The 18523-nt window shown below is 41.4% G+C and overlaps 1 protein-coding gene across 6 annotated transcripts in view; it reads right to left on the reverse strand.

Moving 5' to 3' along the window:
• Positions 1-18523, reverse strand: part of klhl13 (kelch-like family member 13) — a 103880-nt gene that overhangs the window by 17411 nt on the left and 67946 nt on the right. For all 6 annotated transcript variants that reach the window (XM_036564727.1, XM_036564732.1, XM_036564731.1 and 3 more), the window contains 3 exons: positions 13628-13760; positions 4627-4823; positions 2547-3342 (listed from right to left, as the gene is read on the reverse strand). In XM_036564727.1, coding sequence (XP_036420620.1) covers positions 2547-3342; positions 4627-4823; positions 13628-13760 — 1126 coding nt within the window. The remainder of the gene's footprint in view (positions 1-2546; positions 3343-4626; positions 4824-13627; positions 13761-18523) is intronic.

Genomic DNA, 18523 nt, shown 5'->3' on the forward strand with positions numbered 1-18523 from the left:
CAGGTAGGATAGATTCACAGTCTAAATATTCCTATCAGCAAATGCTTGTAAAAATTATTAAGGGATAATAGAACATTTAAGACATTCTGATAGCCTAAATCACTTTATTGGGATAAGCAGTCATATTAAGTTGAGTCTTGACTGAATTAACATTAAAAGCACCATAAAACATTTGAATGTTCAAAGTGTTTGAACCTCTCATGGCCACATGGTGCCACTTTTAATGTTATGGCTATGGTTTTCATATGTTTACATAAGGTATTGGCTATATTACTGCTTTAATCTTTAGTGCATAGTGCTGCTAACTGTCTTTATGGCTTTCAATATAAAAATTGGTGAAGTGATTTCAGTCTGTGTATCAGTAGTTTTTGAACATTTTCATCACATTTTAACACCACCATGATAATACTGATAACCGTGATACTTTTCATCACTACAATCATCAGACTAAATATTCATATCATTTCATCTCCAGTTCCGATTAAGCTTGCATGGCCACAAACCAGGTAATTATTCAATCTAGAACCACATAAAAAAGGCTGAAGAAGGACTGAAATTGCCCAAATATGACTTTTTCCTTAAACATAATACAGACTGGGGAACACTCTTTATATTGGACCTGAACTGTGGACCAGTATCAGCAGCATTATAGAGATAATAGCATAAAACCTGTCCCTGTGGGCTGTTCACACTGTCTAATATGGGTCACTTGGGCTACATTCAGACTGCTGACCCAAATCCGATTTAATACCCAAATCTGACTTTGTTGTTTGGTTGCTCATTTTATCCTTTTAATGTGAATTATGTCTGACATTAGTCTGAACAGATCACGCTCTGGAACTGAACCATATGCACTAAAGAACTCTGGTCCTCTTGCCATGTCCACCCAACAAACACAGCTGAACTCTTTCCTTTTCCTTAAGATTGAAAGACTCCTTGTCGAAACAGTAAGACAAACAGCAGACTTAGCATCCAGACCACCAGACCACACTTAACAAAGTTTACAGAAAAGAGCAAAGTTACTGTGGAAGCTGATCAAATGGAGAAATGAAGCTCACTTTCTTTTTTTTGTGTCAAAAAAGTCAAATTCAAAGCTTTGGACTTGAATCAACACAGTGACGGTAAAGTTTGCCAACGATGTTTAGACAGTCTGTATCACGTGTCAGGCTCCAGTCCTGGTGGGCCAAAACACTGCAGATCTCAGCACACTGCTCATTGAAGACACCTGATTTACATTAACATTCACGGTATTTACCAAACGCTCTTATCCAGAGTGACTTACAATTTGATCATTTATTTATTTATTTATTTTTTTAACACAGGTAGGCGAACGTAGCATTAGGAGTCTTGCCCCAGGCCTCTTATTGGTATAGTGTAGGGTGCTTGCCCAGGCAGGGGATTGAACCCCAGTCTACAGCGCAGAAGGCAGAGGTGTCACCCACTACACTACACCAACCTCATTTAGCTCATTAGCTAATTAGCAAGCCCTTCATGAACTGAACTCAAAGCATTAGATGAGGGTAAACGTTCATCTCCGCAGCACTTTGGCCTGGAAGGTCCCCAGTTTGACATACCGGGTCTATATGAAATAGGGGATGTCTATAGGGGACGCCCCCTTGTGTCACCATATGAAAAATACATCCTTCCACAACTCCACAACACCCACAATCATAGTCCAACTGCATTTTACTTTAGACAATTTGGAAAAGTAAAACGTAAGGTTTGTAATGAAGATTACAAACATCTGCCCACCTGAAGGAGCTATCCAGCCCCCCCATTAGCCAGCTAAGTTTATTTATATAGCATTAGCTCTCCAAATTTGTTTTCCAAGGTCAACTATAATTAATATGACAAGTTCTCTATGTCTTCATTTATAAATAAAGTATAAAATTAATATATTCTTCTTTATGTCTTTTCTTTTTTTTTGAATGCAGATTATGATGTGGAATTAATTCCTGGAAACAACTTCTTTGATTCACTTAGAATCGGAAGCAGAGTTGACTCCAAAACTAACAATCCTACCTGTCTTCATGAAAGATGCTAGCAAAGTACTTATTAGTTTATGCTGCTCATGCTCGTCTCACTCGTTCTCCACAACAAAAGATGCTAAGTGTGTTTATAGTAACAGCCGTTTTGATAACATTGCAATAAAAGCTTTGTTCCCATGCAAAATTAAACGAAGATGATTTGGACTGACACATGAATTCAGCGATGACTGCTGAGACCAAGGTCACATTGCCGCATATCAGATTTCAGTCCTATGTATAAAGGTGGCCCAAACCAGTATTCAGATTCAGTGTGTTTTTGATGGTCACACTGTCATACAAAAACAAATCTGTGTCACACATATAGAAAAAAAAAAAACAGCTTTGGGCCACTTATGTGCAGTGTGAACACAGCCTCACACATCTGAATGTGAAGCGTCAAGGCACAAAGATCAGATCTGAGCAAAAAAGCAGCAGCGAAGCAGTAATGCTTGAACTGTGAACCAATGAAACACTCCACATCCACCAGGGATCGAGCCAAAACCCCTCCAGCTGACTCACCCAGCTCTCCTGCCGCGTTCCTCCCTCCCACAGCGTACAGGTACCCTTTGAGCGCGCTCAGGTGAAAGAATGTTCTCTTCTCGTTCAGACATGCCACCTGCATCCACTTGTTATAGCGTGGGTCATAACGGAACACCGTGTCCACGGCTGTCTTGCCCTTAGTGTCGTAGTTGCTCTGGCCACCCACCACATACAGGAAGTTGCCAATGACTGCGATGCCGTGCTGATACCGGGGAGCGTCCATGGGCGCCAGTGCCTTCCACTCGTGCGCTTTCTCGTCAAAAAGTCGTAATTCCTTGCTAACGACCAGCTGCTGTCTGAGGACGCCCCCTAGTGTCACCAGGTGCGAACTGTCCGAGCGGATCGCAGTCCGTTCCGACTGCATGACCGGCTGCATGTACGGCATCATCTGGTAGTTGCTGGCTTCTAACAGGAGGTTGACGCAAGTGTTGTCCGTACGCATGAAGTCCACTGTCTGTACGTGGTTGATGAGGTCCGCCGGGCTCATTAACGGAAAGCGGATGTTGCGCATTAGCTTAGCAGCGTAGTCCATGCGGCCGTCCTCGTAGCGCAGCCAGCGGCAGGCAGCTTTGAACAGGTCCAGCTCGCTGCAGTGCTTCAGGCTGTTGGAGGACAGGACGAAAGCCAGGCGCTCGAAGGGCAGCTTGACAAACTCGCCCGTGCCCAGCAATGAAGGGAAGTTCTTCAGGATGAAGTTGTTGACGTATTTGTCCACCTCTGTGAGGTTGTAGGCATTGGCAATACGGCCCACTTCCACACAGTTCTCCAGAGACACCTGGGGGAAGATGATGAACGTGAGCATGCAGGATGAGGATAGGTACACATTTTTCCCCAAACAAAGATCAACTCTAATTTTTAAGCTAAGAAAAAGGGCTAGACATCAAGTGATAAAGCAAATAATTTCCAAATACTTTTTTACTATTTATAGCGTAGTGAAGGAACAACAAGGCTTGTTAAAGAAAAGTTGAACACGGAGTGTTAAAAGAACTGTTTTTCTTCCTGTTCCAAGTTCAAAACAGATGTTTCTCATTTGTTCAGTCCATGGCACTAGTCAAAAGAAAATGTTTAATGTTAGATCACTTGAAATGAATCTACTCACAAAATTCAGTTTAAATAAAATCAATGATCCAACGGAGTGCTTGTGGAATCCCTGACAGCACAAGAGTGTGAAAAGCTCATAAAGAATAGCCTTTATTTTTTATTTTGTCTGATTTTTTAAAATGTATGTAATTCACTGCATTTTACCTCATGATGGACTAATCATTAATGGTTAAGTAGTATAGTTGAATACCCCTGCCTTAGGGTCACTTCAGTTCAGCAGATGGTGGTATAGGTACAATAGATTATGTACTGATTTTGTGACAGACCTATTCTAACATTGTGACGCTTTATACAAAATAAACAACATTTGAAATTAATAACAGACTTGGCGCATTTTGTGGGCATTTTGACAGAAGCTAAGCTGTGTGCTAATATTCTGTAAAGCTGGTCTAACCTAGCAACAATCGCTACAAAAGAACCTGCCGTATGAACAGGTCAACTCTATAAGCTAAAGTCAGTGATGCTATTAAGAGATTGTCCCAGAAAGTTCTAGTTCAGTGAACAGCTTCTGATCTTTCTGTAAAGACTGTGACTTCTTTGCCTGTTTAATTAGCCTTACATCAGAGTCTTGACCAGCATTTACACAAAGGTTTTCAACCCAATCCTTGCGGACCCCCACATCAAGTCCATATTTTTATTCTGTTCCAGCTCCAAACGCACCTCAGCCAGGTAATCAAGGACTGTAGAAGGCCGATTACCTGCTCAGGTGCCTCGGGAGCCAGAACAAACAACAAAGTACACAGGCTGGCGGACCCCAAGGTCTGGATTAAAAAGCACTGCTCTAAGTAATTAACAGTGTGATTCAAACTTCAGAGCCAAAGGAACAAACTATAGGGAAAAGAGCCCAAATTAGAACACCTGTACCCTTCATACATTTGAACTGTGTTTACTGAAGAAGGCCAGTGTGTGAGAGGTGGTAATCTGTGTACATGTGGTGCGTGTGATGGTAATCTCCTACCCCGGAGATGAGGAACACTTTGCAGAAGTCGAGCACGGGCAGGATTTGCAGAAAGCTGGCTGCCTCCAGTGTGTCCTGCAGGTTCTCCATGTTGAGCGAGAGTTTGGCGGTGTAGATAAAGTCTATAATCTTCTTCAGGCCGATCCTGTTCACCCCGTGCAGCTTTATACACATGAGATCCTGCTCTTTCATCCCACCTGAGAGAGAAACAGAGAGAGAAATAAGGGAGAAGTACAAACTTGGAAGAGGAGGGAAAGTTTTAAAGACAAAGAACGGAGGGAATTGAAGATTTAAGAGAAAATGATAAGAAAGAAAGAGTGGACAGAGAAGCAGGTCTGATTACCAGGGACTGACATGGTTATTTGACTATCTGGACATTTAAACTCATCGTAATGTAAGTTAACTAAAAGGTAAGGGTCAGACAATAGTGCTGATATTGGTAGTAATGAATGAAAGCCATTAGCTTCCAATTAGCACTGTGAAAAAAGACATTGTGCTAACTGGTGGCTACTAAGGATACATGTTGTAGCAAATACTTTTGACCAATAACAGACCATTATTAGTCTGTGATTAATCTTAAAATCTTAAATCACAGACACGATCCATGAAAACTTCAAACATAAACAAGGCTTTAGCCTTTATTGAATAAAACACAGCCTAAAGCGAAGCATGACTGTCATAATGTAGCCTACTTACTTAAATTAACCGCATATTATTAGCCCAAGTTAACAAACCTGGCTTTTCCGAGAGCTTGAAGTTCATACGCATAGTTTAGACAATCGACATAATCAGTACAACCTAAGTTTTAGTGAGCTAACACCACAGCTCTCTAGCACATCATCAGATGTTGATGAGGACTCATCTACACGAGGGCTTTACCCCCTCAGTGAGCCACTTCCTAACGTCTTGGACCTAGCTAGCATCAGCTAGAGTAGCCTAGTTAGCCAAAAGTCCGTGCCAGAATGGGCCACGCTCTCTCTAACTCCCAGTCACATCCTTAACAACGCATCCTTGGCAACACAATCACATGAAGGCCCTCATGTTTTGCAATAGTAAAGCATAATAATATGTACGGTGCTGTGAAAAGGTTTCAGGCACTCGAGAAAGATTTAAAAAGCTGGTTATCTAGACATCAACTGTTTATTTGCTCATGAAATATTATGATATAAATAACAATTATGCAAATAACATTATTAGTGTGTGTTTGTTTAACCCTTTCCGGACCTCTCCTCGAAGAAGCCCGGTATTATTGGTGGTTGTCATCTAGTACCTGGTTTGACTAATCAATACTTCATTATGTAATCAAGTGTCCTGCTGACGTAATTTAACAAAACTACGAGGTGGCTGGGGTTATCGAGGAGAAATCTTGAGTCAAGCTTTGTTCGGCAAACTAGCTCACATGGTAATGGGGTGGGAATCTCTACGCACCTCACGATTCGATTATGATTCAGAGGGCTGCGATGCGATTATAAAACGATTATCGATGCATCTCAATGCATCTTTTTTTTCTATACAGCGTTTCTATTTTCTCACTGTGTGAGCTCAAGTTTCGAGATTATTTGTCACTTGCACAACATGTCAGGACATTTATGCATTGAAATGCTTGCGGTGAGGCTCAGCTAATCACTCTACAGAAAGTAAATAAGTAACAACTGAAATATATTAAATATACACAAAATATACACAGAATGTAGAGACAATATACATTTTAAAGTGACTAAGTAACTCGGTGTTATTGTTATTTAAAGTGACTTGGTACTTTTAAAGCAAGCTGTCCACGCAGCACGTTTCAGCTATTCAACCTGTTTTCTTTAGTGATTTTATAACTTCGGTTTTGGTCTCGTAGTAAAGTGTCTGTTTCGCAACAACTGAGAATTGCCGTGCAGACTGCAGGTCACCTAGCAGCGATGCGTTATTTGCATTTATAAGTAGCGCAGTTGGTTTCCTGGTCCGTAAAATCTGCAACGAGAAACTGTCACACAGTAAAAAGTGGCGAAGCTGAAGTCGGCTTCTCTTTCAAATTCTCCCGTTCCACCTTTACATTCGGCGCCTCAGTTACATTTAAGGTGGAACGGGAAAATTCGAACAAGAATCTGGAGAATAAGAAGCGACTTCAGTCTCGTAAAACAGTCGAACGCTGAGACATTTAACTGATCAACTTGCGGAGATGAGAGGAAAGCGGCTAAAGCTTAAAGCACAGCAAAGTAAATCTGCGTTTTTGTTTATATTGTTTAGTCTATACTAGGACATCAGCGCATACTGAGACATACTGGACATTAAATGTTGTGGCTCCCAAGCTGGTTTGATTTTTGTTGAAAGGACAAAATGGCTCTTCTTATCATTTGGGTTGTGACTCCTGACCTAACCTGGCTTTAATGCAGAGGGAGCCGGTCGGATTTCTCACTCATGTTTTTGTTATGTGTCGCCACAGACTGTCCGGGCGCTGCACTTACCCACTTCCCAGTTCCGCCTTTTGCGTTCCGTCAACATTACGTTATAAATTAAATATTTAGAAAATAGTTTTTTGACATTTGTGAATCGATTCAGAATCGTTCACGTCCGCATCGTGATGCATCTAAGAATAGATTTTTTCCCGCACCCCTACACGGTAAGTACTTTTTTTTTAAAGACATTCAAGATACTTTTATTGTATTTACATTCATTTGCATTTATTATAATGATACATGGTTCTTTACATGCAAAAACACTCATTGCCAAGACAAATGATTTTAAACAATTTGCTTAGATGCCTAAGACTTCTTCACAGTACTGTACAAACTCGCAAAAATACGAGAAAAACACTCACACTGCACACTTCCCTAGTCCAGATCTTGCACTAGCAGTAGGCACTATTTAAATACTAGCCTCTTAAGAATGCAGATATGTGAGTGGATGCAACTTATGCTACATTAATGACAAGTTTTACTCAAAATCCACACTTTTATTCAAAACCGCTATTTCACTACTGAGAGAGAAAGAGAAAACAATAGAGGAAAAGATGGACAGAGAGCATAAAAAAAAAAAAGTCTTCCTATAAAGTGAACTGTGTTTTATTATTCATCAAACAGAGGGTCAGTGAGAACGCATCACAGAACTGTCTACAGCGGCTCAGGAGAACAACACACAGCATGAAAACACACGTAAGCAGCACTGACAGCATACTCCTTCAAACAGTTCATACCCACGGGCGAAACACACACACACACACACACACACACACACACACACACACACACACACACACACACACACACTCCTGTTTGAAAATTAACATCTAACAGAGCGCTGTCTCTCTAATCTGTGTAGAGCAGTACACAGACAACGAGCCAACCACTCACACTAGGGCCCAGAAGAACCGAGTGCTACATCCACTAGTTGGCAGTGAGGGCAGCCAGGCCTGTGCCCGGTGACGGTTAACAGAGTTACCACGGTAACAACTCATTTACCACTGACTAAGAAAAACACTGTTCATTTATTGACTCATTTCACACCTGAACCTACAGTCATATTGAGTCACATTATATGTTTTGTTGATTTAAACAAACGTTTAACATCCTTTTACAGGGAACAAACTTAAATATGTTGTTTTCCTACTAAGTTTAGTACACAATTCCTATTTATTTGTTGACTTTAACATACTGGGGTTAAAAAAAAAAAACCAGGGCATTGCACAGGCCACACTATGTTTTACTTTAGCACATACATTACATTTGACACAAATAGCTATTGTGTATTAAAGTCTGTTCTCTGTAGAGGGTGTGTTGACCTGTGTTTCTGTGTTTCACAAAAAATCAACAAAACATTTGACCGTTTGACAATTTCACCAGGGGTGCCCAAACTTTTGCATATAACTGCAAACTGAACTTTCAAATATGTTGGTGATGTGATAACCTATATTAACACCACATTTATCTTACCTTACACAGACTGCTGAGCTGTGAAAGATGATATGCGCCTATGTTATATGATTGTTAAGTCTGGGTGAAATTCACAATTATATTTTCAATTTATCCGCAAGAATAATTACAGTCTTGCAGGTAAATTAAAAACTACAACATACTACAATCATAAACTTACTAATAAGCTTACACTCACACGCTATCACTGCTCCTGCTTTCACATCTGCTTCATTGTTAAAAACCGTCTCAAAATTACCAGAAGAAACACCCTGGAATTAAACAAGTTAATGTCAACAATGTCGCTGTCAACAGAGACGTCAACAACAACGTCAACAACAACAACAACAAATGTGCACAGGTCTCTTGTTTATATGCTATTAGCTGCTTCAAACAAAACTTTCTAATCCTATGTATTTTTCTTACACATCAAGGTTCACTGTTATCAAGATGTTTCACACTTTCCTTTAAATAAACAAGAAAAACCAGGCAAGCTAAGCTTTGCCTGACTGCCAGGATGTAAACTCTCTCCTCTGCAACTTTTAGTAAACAATGCCAGGGGTGAGGAATCCATTTTAAAAGTGAGGGGGACACAGTTGTCAGTCTATGACACCCCTCAAACCAAACACTTGTAGGTTCAGTATTACTATTAGCCTGCAGCAGCATGTGAATTTCAAAATCAAGCCAATTTGAGTGATTGGAACAGCAATACACAAACACACCCCACAGGGATGATAACCAGCTCCCATATGGTCCAAAATTAGCCTTTCAAAGTTTTTAGCTAGACACATAACACACTCCAAGAACACAAAACTATGGTTACGCTCCAAAATAAGACGCCAACCCATCACTGACCTGTGGTGGGGATAGTCCCTCAAAAAATATTCAATTCCAAATTACTAATTCTCTCAAACTGTAATGGGATCACTTTACGTAAGTAAAGTGATCCCATAATCTCACAATTCCCTTTACCTTACATCATGTTACTTTCTAAACAAATCTGTGCTAATCATAAATAGCTGGTCTCACATCATTTAAAAGGAATCTCACCATCGCACAAGCTAAACATAGTGTAGGAAGTAGGGCTGCAGTCGAGACCACCTTTGTTGAGTCCAAGACAAGTCAATGACCAAGTCCAGACTGAGTATAAATCAAAGTGAGGGCAAGTCAAGACTTTATGAAAGCCCGACCGGGTCAATAACAAAAGGCCAACAAAATTCCCAAAAAAATCCCCCCCCCCAAAAAAAAGTCATTATCTCCTTCGGGCACAAATTTCTGGACAATATAAGAGAAGAATTTTCTATCCACAAAACAAAACTGTATGTACAACAACAACTCCAGCTCTAAACATAACTGTATATTATTCACCGTACATCTGTTCATTTTTAGGGTGATGGCCATTGTACACGGCTGTGTATAAGACTGAGAATAGTTTTAAACTACTTATTTGGGCAGTAAAAACACTAAACAGCATTAGAATAATACAAATCAGCAGTCGTGGGCTGGAGTTTAGGGAACCAGCCCTGTGACTGGAAGGTCGCCGGTTCGATCCCCTGAGCCAACAGTACGTGACTGAAGTGCCCTTGAGCAAGACATCTAACCCCCAACTGCTCCCTGGGTGCTGCGGATAGGGCTGCCCACATGCAGGTGTGCTCACTGCCCCCTAGTGTGTATGTGGTGTTTCACTGCACGGATGGGCAAATGTGGAGGTGAAATTTCCCCGTTGTGGGACTAATAAGGGTCACTTTAATCTAATCTAGTCTAATCTAAATACTGGGCTTCCACAAAGAGAGCTTTAAAAATGGTCACACATATACACACCTATCAAATCACAGTGTGATCTTTATTTATTTGTATTATTTGCACTGTTGATGTCTTCTGAACAAAAACAATAACTGACCGCATAAATAGCTTCACAAACCATTTTCTCAGATGCCTGAGACTTTTATTCAGCTCTGTATGTTTGATATTAGTGTTGACAATCGACACAGAGAAACTGTACTTGTCAAATAAACACTGTGACTTTCATACAAACCCTCTCAGCTCCACCTCTCTCTCCATCTCTCGTCCTCTATCCCCTTCCTTCTCCTCTGCACTTCGGCCCGTTTTGCGTGTCACTCAGATGTCTTACTTTTTAAAGTGGAGTGACACGACTGTCATGAAGCGAGTAGAGAAATGAGTGGTAAAAACAGCCTCGAGAACACAGCAGCCCTTCATGTGATACAGTTAGAGAGAACGCGAAAGAGAGCGAGAGAGTGAGCGAGCGAAAGAGAGAGCTAAAGAGAGAGAGAGAGAAAATGCTCAGGGGCTAGTCCTGTCAAACTGTGTTATGTTGACGAGCCAGCGATATTTACATCAGATTATATTCTTTCAGGGCACTGGTGAAGAGACACAGACTAAAAAGACACTGACTGAAAAACAAACACACAGGTTTGTTTTTGTACAATGTCACGACACGTAGGCATTTATACATGTACGTCTCCAGATACACACGCACATACACACACATACACACACTACATGGACAAAAGTATTGGAACACCTGAAGGTGCTTTTATGACATCCCATTCTAAATCCATAGGTATTAAAATGGAGCTGGTCCCCCCTTTGCAGCTATAACAGCTTCCACTCTTCTGGAAAACCTTCTACAAGATTTTGGAGAGTGTCTGTGGGAATCTTAGCCCATTCAAACAGAAGAGCATTTGTGAGGTCAGACGCCAATGTTGGATGAGAGGGCCTGGCTCGCAATCTCCCTTCCAGGTCATCCCTAAGGTGTTTGATGGGGTTGAGGACTGGCCTGCACAGAGCCCTGACAAGTTCTTCCTCACCAAACTCACCTTGCTTTCTGCACTGGGGCTCAGTCATGCTGGGACAGGAAACGTTCTTCCCCAAACTGTTCCCATAAAGTTGGACGTGTACAATTGACCAAAATGTCTCGTTGTGCTGAAGCATTAAGATTTCCCTTCACTGGAACTAAGGGGTTCCAGGCCAACCCCTGAAAAACAACCCCATAGCATCATCCCTCCTCCACCAAACTTTACAGTCGGCACAACGCGGTCAGGCAGCTAACGTTCTCCTGGCATTCGCCAAACCCGGACTCGTCCATGAGACTGACACTTCGTGACTGAGTTGCTGTGGGTCCTAAACGCTTCCACTTCCACAATATTACCACACAATATATTTCTGAGACTTAGTAAGGTGGAACATACACAACAGAACCTGCAGAGCCACAATAAAATGCTACAATAATAAACCTACAATGATTTTAATTCAATGTTTTATGCTCCAATAAATCCAATTATACACGTCTACTTGTAATTATACACGGAAAAAAAATATGCAGCTAGTCAATGTTCTTTAAGTGACGATATCCAGGATACGCTTAGAAAAGTGTATTGTAACATATTTCATCATTATCATGCGCAGCTCTAATATATATGCAAGTTTTGATAAGTAATGATGTCCCATATATAATATACATCTGTAAGCACCAAGACATAATAATGTGTATATTATAGATATAATAATATTTATGAGCGAATGTACAGAGTTTAACGCTGGTAAACGTTTAGAAGCAAATTCGAATCTTTGCCCAGTACTACTATTGCTTCGGTCCGTTAAGAATTTCCTTGGCAACCTATCATCAGGACATGCCTCGCCCTACCCATTCCACAACTAAACACAAACTGCAGGAGCCTAAAGTGACCGCGGATTAAATCATTTTTGTCCTGAAAATGTACAGAACCAAGAACATACACAAACCAAACTCAACACTAACCCAAACTGACCACTGTGAACAACTGCCATTAAAGATGTATAAATCATCTATGATGCAGGAGTTGTGAGTTATGAGCGAGTTATAGAATTAGTTATAACACATAAGTAATATAAACGAATGTTTGAAGTCTGACAGGCCACTGCCAGAAACGTCAAAAATGAAAGGTTCACTGTGTCGGTCAAAACTAGAGCATGAGCACTTTTCCCTATTTAGAGCTCACTTAACCCACTAGCTAGCTGCTAAACCCACAGCAGAGCTGCAGCCCTCAGGCAGCTGAAAGAGCTCTCACACTCGTAACACTCTTGATCTGATTCACTACTGTAAGCACGGCTTACAGGAAATGGGGATCTGAACATCTGAAGTGAGTTCACGCTACCGGCTCAGTGCAAACAGCCATCTTTATGCAGACCAAACGATGATGAACTTCCCTTCCTCTGTTGCGCTGCCCAACATCACTGAGGAATCAGTCAGCAGAGGAACTGGCTTTATATTGGCTCCCATATAGGACAGTAGGGAGCAGTTGTTAGAGATGGACTCAGGTACTTGAGCACCTGGTTAACTCTTCCAGGTGTCACTGACAACTGAAATCACTATTCGGGTATTTCATCACAGGAAGGCAGAGAAAATATACAAGCTGTTGTTAAGAGTGCGACTGAGAAGGCAGGGACAATGCCGCTGTACTGCAGCAGCTATAGGCTAGCTACGCTAACTGTACTGCAGCAGGTATAGGCTAGCTACGCTAACTGATGTTAGTTAGGTCCAGTAGCACACACATTATCTAAGCCACTTATCCTTCTGGGTCGTGGTGGGAGCTGAAGCCTATCCCAGCAGTCATTGGACGGAATCAGGAAACACCCTGGACAGGTCGCCAGTCCATCACAGGGCAGAAAGAGACATACACATTCACACCTAGGGCCAATTTAGCATCTCCAATCGGCCTGACTGCATGTCTTTGGACACAGACTCCACATAGAAAGGACCCTCGCTGCCGAGCCAGGGAGTCGAACTCAGCCCCTTCTTGCTGTGAGGTGACTGAGACCCAATCACATTTCTTTTTTTTTGCCCCTCCCCCTCGTTTTCAAGTGGAACCTTGCCCATTGAATTGGAGTTGCAAGGGGTAGTGGTTGAAATTCTCCCTATGAAACGGGACCCTCAAAGAAAAAAAGAGCACTACTTCATTAACAGCTACTAGCGCTGCTCTGTAGGCGACCCTGCCAGTCTGCAGTGACAGCAGAGAAGGGTCCCATATCTCAACAAAGATCAGGAGACTCTACCCCTAGACGTGAAATCAACACCTTTACTTGTCCATTGTTTTTTCTTCTCTCACCTGTGAACATGGCTTTGAAGTAGTCGCTGGATGACGCCATCATAGCTCGATGGACAGGAAACGCCTCATCACCGTCGCCAGCAACTAATGTGACATCACACAGCAGGCCCTCTATCCTTAATTGGTCAAAACCCTGAAAGAGAGAGAGTTATGATTAATTATTCAACATAGCCGGGCAAACAGCAGATTTTTACAGGTAATAAGCAAACAAACAAAAACAAACAAATGAGAAAAACAACAGAAAAGAAACAGAAAGAGAATTCTAATTAATTATTTAACAAAAGCTTGCAATTTCCAGATTTTTAACTGACTTTTACAAATAATGGCAAAAAAACAACAGACGATAGAAACTGAGCCAGCGAGAGAGAGAAAGCAGGCAAAAGAGAGAAACAAAGGAAAAGAGAGAGAGAGCGAAAGCACTGACAAGCGCTGACCTAATGCTCTTAATTGCATGAAAGCAACAAGACAAACAAAAGGAAAGCAAACAAAATTTCTTGGCCTGGAAAAAAAATACAAAGGAGGAAATAATTCCCTCAGCGGCCTACATCTAATTACTGACTAAGAACCTGGATGTCCAGCAAGCGTACTGAGTGTACGCTGAAGCGTCCAGCTGAAGTGGCTGATGAATAAAAGATTTCAGGGCTAATTTATTGAGTGTTGGGTCAGGAGGAGAGGGACCGACTGTCATTATGGCCGTGCTCACACCAGAGCCGGTAACGTTACACTTGTTTTTTTTTTCTTCTTTTTTTTTGAACCGAGTTGGATCGAAGAGGTGTTAAAGTAAGTGTGCATCTGAGAAGGCCATGTTAAAGAGCTAATGAAAGCGATGGCCTTTAGCTGCAGAGCTGCTGGGGTCACTGGAGCACTCTTGGGGCTAAAGGTTCACACAGAGCAGTGTATGAGGTTTCACTAAGGCTAAACTACATTGTAGTACTTGATATACTGTCTGAACTGGTATTTTTCCTACTCATATATATATATATATATATATATATATATTATATATATATATATATATATATATATATATATATATAAAAGTCTCCTTTGCTTTTAGTTTAGTTATGATCATAAAGTTCCCAAACTAAAAGTTGCACAAGCACAAGTAGAGATTAACGGTGGAATAATCAGAAATAATTATGAATTTCTGACTTGTTCTTGATCTTTACATTTCTTCATGGTGGAGGAAAGGATGTTTTCGGTGGTTGATTGCAGATAATTCTTGCCCAGTTTTCTTTCCAGTTTATCCATGGCCATTTCCACCTTCTAGCTATTTCACCCATAACCACATAATGCTACCATGCCAGGAGGGTGAAGGGGGGGAGGCACATGCCTCCTCTGAGACAAATTAAGTGTCTCTGCATCTTTTTAAACTACTACAAAACACAGTCACCACACATCTCAACACTATAAGGCCCAATCCCATTTCTTATTTTTACCCCTACCCCTTGTTTTCAAGTGTCACCTTGCCTTGAGTTGCAAGCTGTAGTGGTTGTAATCGTCCCCTATGAAATGGGACCCTCAAATAAAATAACATTATTTCATTAGCAGCTACTATCGCTGCTCTGTAGGCGACCCTGCCAGTCTGCAGTGATAGCAGAGGAGGGTAAAGTTCAGCTCCTCACTGCTGGGCTTTAGTTACATTTAGGGCATCATATGCTTTTAAAGAGGGGGATACGACAGTTTTTTATTTAACTACCCGCTCTTAATTATTTGGTGATATGAAGCTGAAGTCTGCTATTCGCCAGCTTCTTGTTTGAAATCTCCCGTTACACCTCAAATGGTGCAGCAGTTCTGACGCCTGTGGCGCCAGAATGTAACTGCTGCACCATTTAAGGTGGAACGGAAAATTTATCTAGACAGCTACCGCAACATCAGTATAGTACTAGCAATATTTTAATGCTTGTTATGAAGAAAATGACCATAATACACTGAATCAACATTAAACTAAGACAGTACAATGATTATCGTAATTTTTAAACAGAAAATTCTCACATTTATGGGTTTCTTTGATCGCTTGCGTAACCATCTCACTGATTTTTCTTTCTTCTCATAACACTGTGTGCATCTGAAAAACCTCCGTTTGGAGGGCCATGTAGTCCTAACACTTCACCCTACCCCTCTATCTCAACAAAAATCGGGACACCCTACCCCCCTAGGCATGAACAAAACGGAGGGGTAAGGGCTAAGTGGTAGGGGTGAGGGGTGAGATGGGATTGGGCCTAATTCTGTTACATCAGCTAACAGACAGTTACATTGGCTAATGATGGGGGAGGACGAGCCAACCCACACAGAAGAAGCGAAGCCCTGGCTACGGATGGCTGTGGCATCACCAAGGATCAAACTTGCAGAACAGACTCGCTCACTAGCAAATATTAACAGTGCAACTTAAACATAAAAACCTTCCACGTTGGAAACCGGATTATCCGACTGGCAAGTGAAGGCAGCAACATGTTCAGCCACAAGGAGTATTACAGAAACATCCAAACTCAAGCAATGTGTGATGGGATCCAATAAATCTGTACACATGCAGGGTGAGTTTGCTTTGAGACTGATGCTCAAGCAGCATCTCGCTGCGCAATTAGCATAAGGGAGTGGGTGAGTTTGCAAAGTGTGTCCGTGTGTGTAGAATGTACATTCTAAACTGTCGGCACACGGCCAGGCGTTGCAACGGCATCACCATGGAAATGTGACCACAGTGAGGTATATGACCTACTTTCTAATCAAAATACAGAACTAAAACTAACGAAGAGGATGAAATCTACAGCGCTGATCAAATAAATAAAGTAAGTAAGTAAGTAAAGTTTAGATAATCCTGAAAATACACTGTTGTATTTAGACTCCTTGTTTATGACAGCCAGAAACTAAAGCAACGATCTAGATAAACCTGGCTGATTACAGAATTTATGAATACAATTTAATGTATTATGAATGAGGCCTTGACATTAAGCCTTTTCTTCAAACATATTACCTGTCCAAAGGCCTAAATCATTTACCCACAGAAAGAGTCTATAAAAATATTTGCAAATAACTGTAGTGCATACTTTTTTTTTTAAAAACAAAAGAGAGAGAGAGAGAGAGAGAGAGATTTTAATTTAATCAATTTAAAAGGTGCAAATTGCTCTGTTTTCTACAACCAGTAGTCAGTCACAATTTTCTGAGGTAAATCAGTAACCACTGCCTGACCAGCTGGAGTGCTTACCTTCAATAAGTCACTAAATTAAAGACTCTTAACTAGCTGGCATGAACAGAGTCCTGCTTCTTGACTCTTGACTTCTTGATAAAATTAAATGTTATCAGTAAAGCACACTTGTGCCAGCCGTTTCCTGGTTTCTTTCGCAGGTACATACTTTTCAGCCAAATTGGGTTGTGAACAGTAGGAAACACTAAACAGCCCATGTTCTTAGTCACAGCTCACTCGATAAAATGAATCCCTGGAAGTGAGAAAACATAACTGCTACCTGTTAAGACTCGTATGTGTCAGCATAAACTCTAAGATTGACACGTTTCAGAGCTTTACCGCCACTTGGCCAGGTTGAGCAGGTTTCAAAAACATTCCGACTGATCGACTTACGTCTGGCTCACACTACAGGATGATTGGGCCGATTTTGATTCCGATTTGCTCCTCCCGACAATCGCAAAACGTCTTCAGATATCGTCTTAAACAATGATCTTCCCAGATTATCCTGTGAAGTACCTATAATCCAATCTTTACTCCTACAATCTACTCCTAGTGAAACGTAAACATATTAAGTATATTCAGTATTTACGACTCAGTATCCTGTGGTTTTGGGTGGACACCAATTCTCTGGTGTGAAACACTGCTAACGTTACGCCTGAAAGACAGTGAACCAATGAGAGCTGAGCTGAACTGAACTAGCATGGCAGCTAAATAAAGAACTAGTCACCACATGTGTGTATTCATATGTTTGTATGCATATATATTCACCTCCATCTTATGTTGCAGTATTTATGAGCCCTGTTTACCCCTTCTTTTCTGCCTTGGCTTTCATCCACAGTTTTTCTTCTGCTTGGCTTTTTCTGTGCAGAGAGCAGACACCGCCAGCATAGCAACAGCCTCGCAGTCGTCCGCCGTGTTTGTTTAGATCAGAAGTCATATAGTTTGCGAGAAATTCTTGCGAGGTCTTGTGAATTAGAACCAGTGGTCGGGACTCTTATTTGCATGCATAATCTGAAAGTGTGTGGTGTTTCATTCAGGGCAGATCATGCACGGGGGACTTTGATGGCTAACAACAATCAAGGACAGTCGATGAAAACTATCTTGGCGTGGGGTCTCACGTTTTTAACATCAGTTAGGATTTTTAAAGTCCTGTAATGTGGGCCAGGAAATAGCTAAACTGAAGCTCTCAGGTCTAATGTGAACACTAAACATGCACCTTGGCAGGAAAGCTCTGCTTGAGAACCTGCACATTAGAGGACCTGCAGGACCCGCCGTAGTATCTTGCGGCGCAGGTCTACTTTTCAGTGTTGTGCGCGGCAATAGCCTAAATAAAGTAGAATGGTCACTGAATCGTATATGATTTAGCGATCGTTCTACTTTATTTAGGTTATTCATTAGTTTGTGGGATTTCTCTTCATGCATGCTTCAGCCCGCTCCCGCCTGCAGTGGGCTGGTTTCCTGCCCGCTCCCGCGTGCAACACCAAACAATATAAAAAGATAACAGTAAAACAGTTAAAATGAATTAAGTGATTAAGAGTAGCAAAGCAGCCGATCATGTGAACAGCATGCAAATTCTTGTAGCTTACATAGAAGGCGGAGCCTTAAGTCCAACAGCCACAGCTGCCCAGCAAAACACCACCAATAACCTTTCTGTGGTTTAATACCTGCTTTGTGTTTACTGGGAATAAACAGCGTTTAGTGAAGTTACTTCGCAG

The sequence above is a fragment of the Colossoma macropomum genome, unplaced genomic scaffold (genome assembly GCF_904425465.1).
Source record: "Colossoma macropomum unplaced genomic scaffold, Colossoma_macropomum, whole genome shotgun sequence".
Lineage (NCBI taxonomy): Eukaryota > Metazoa > Chordata > Actinopteri > Characiformes > Serrasalmidae > Colossoma > Colossoma macropomum.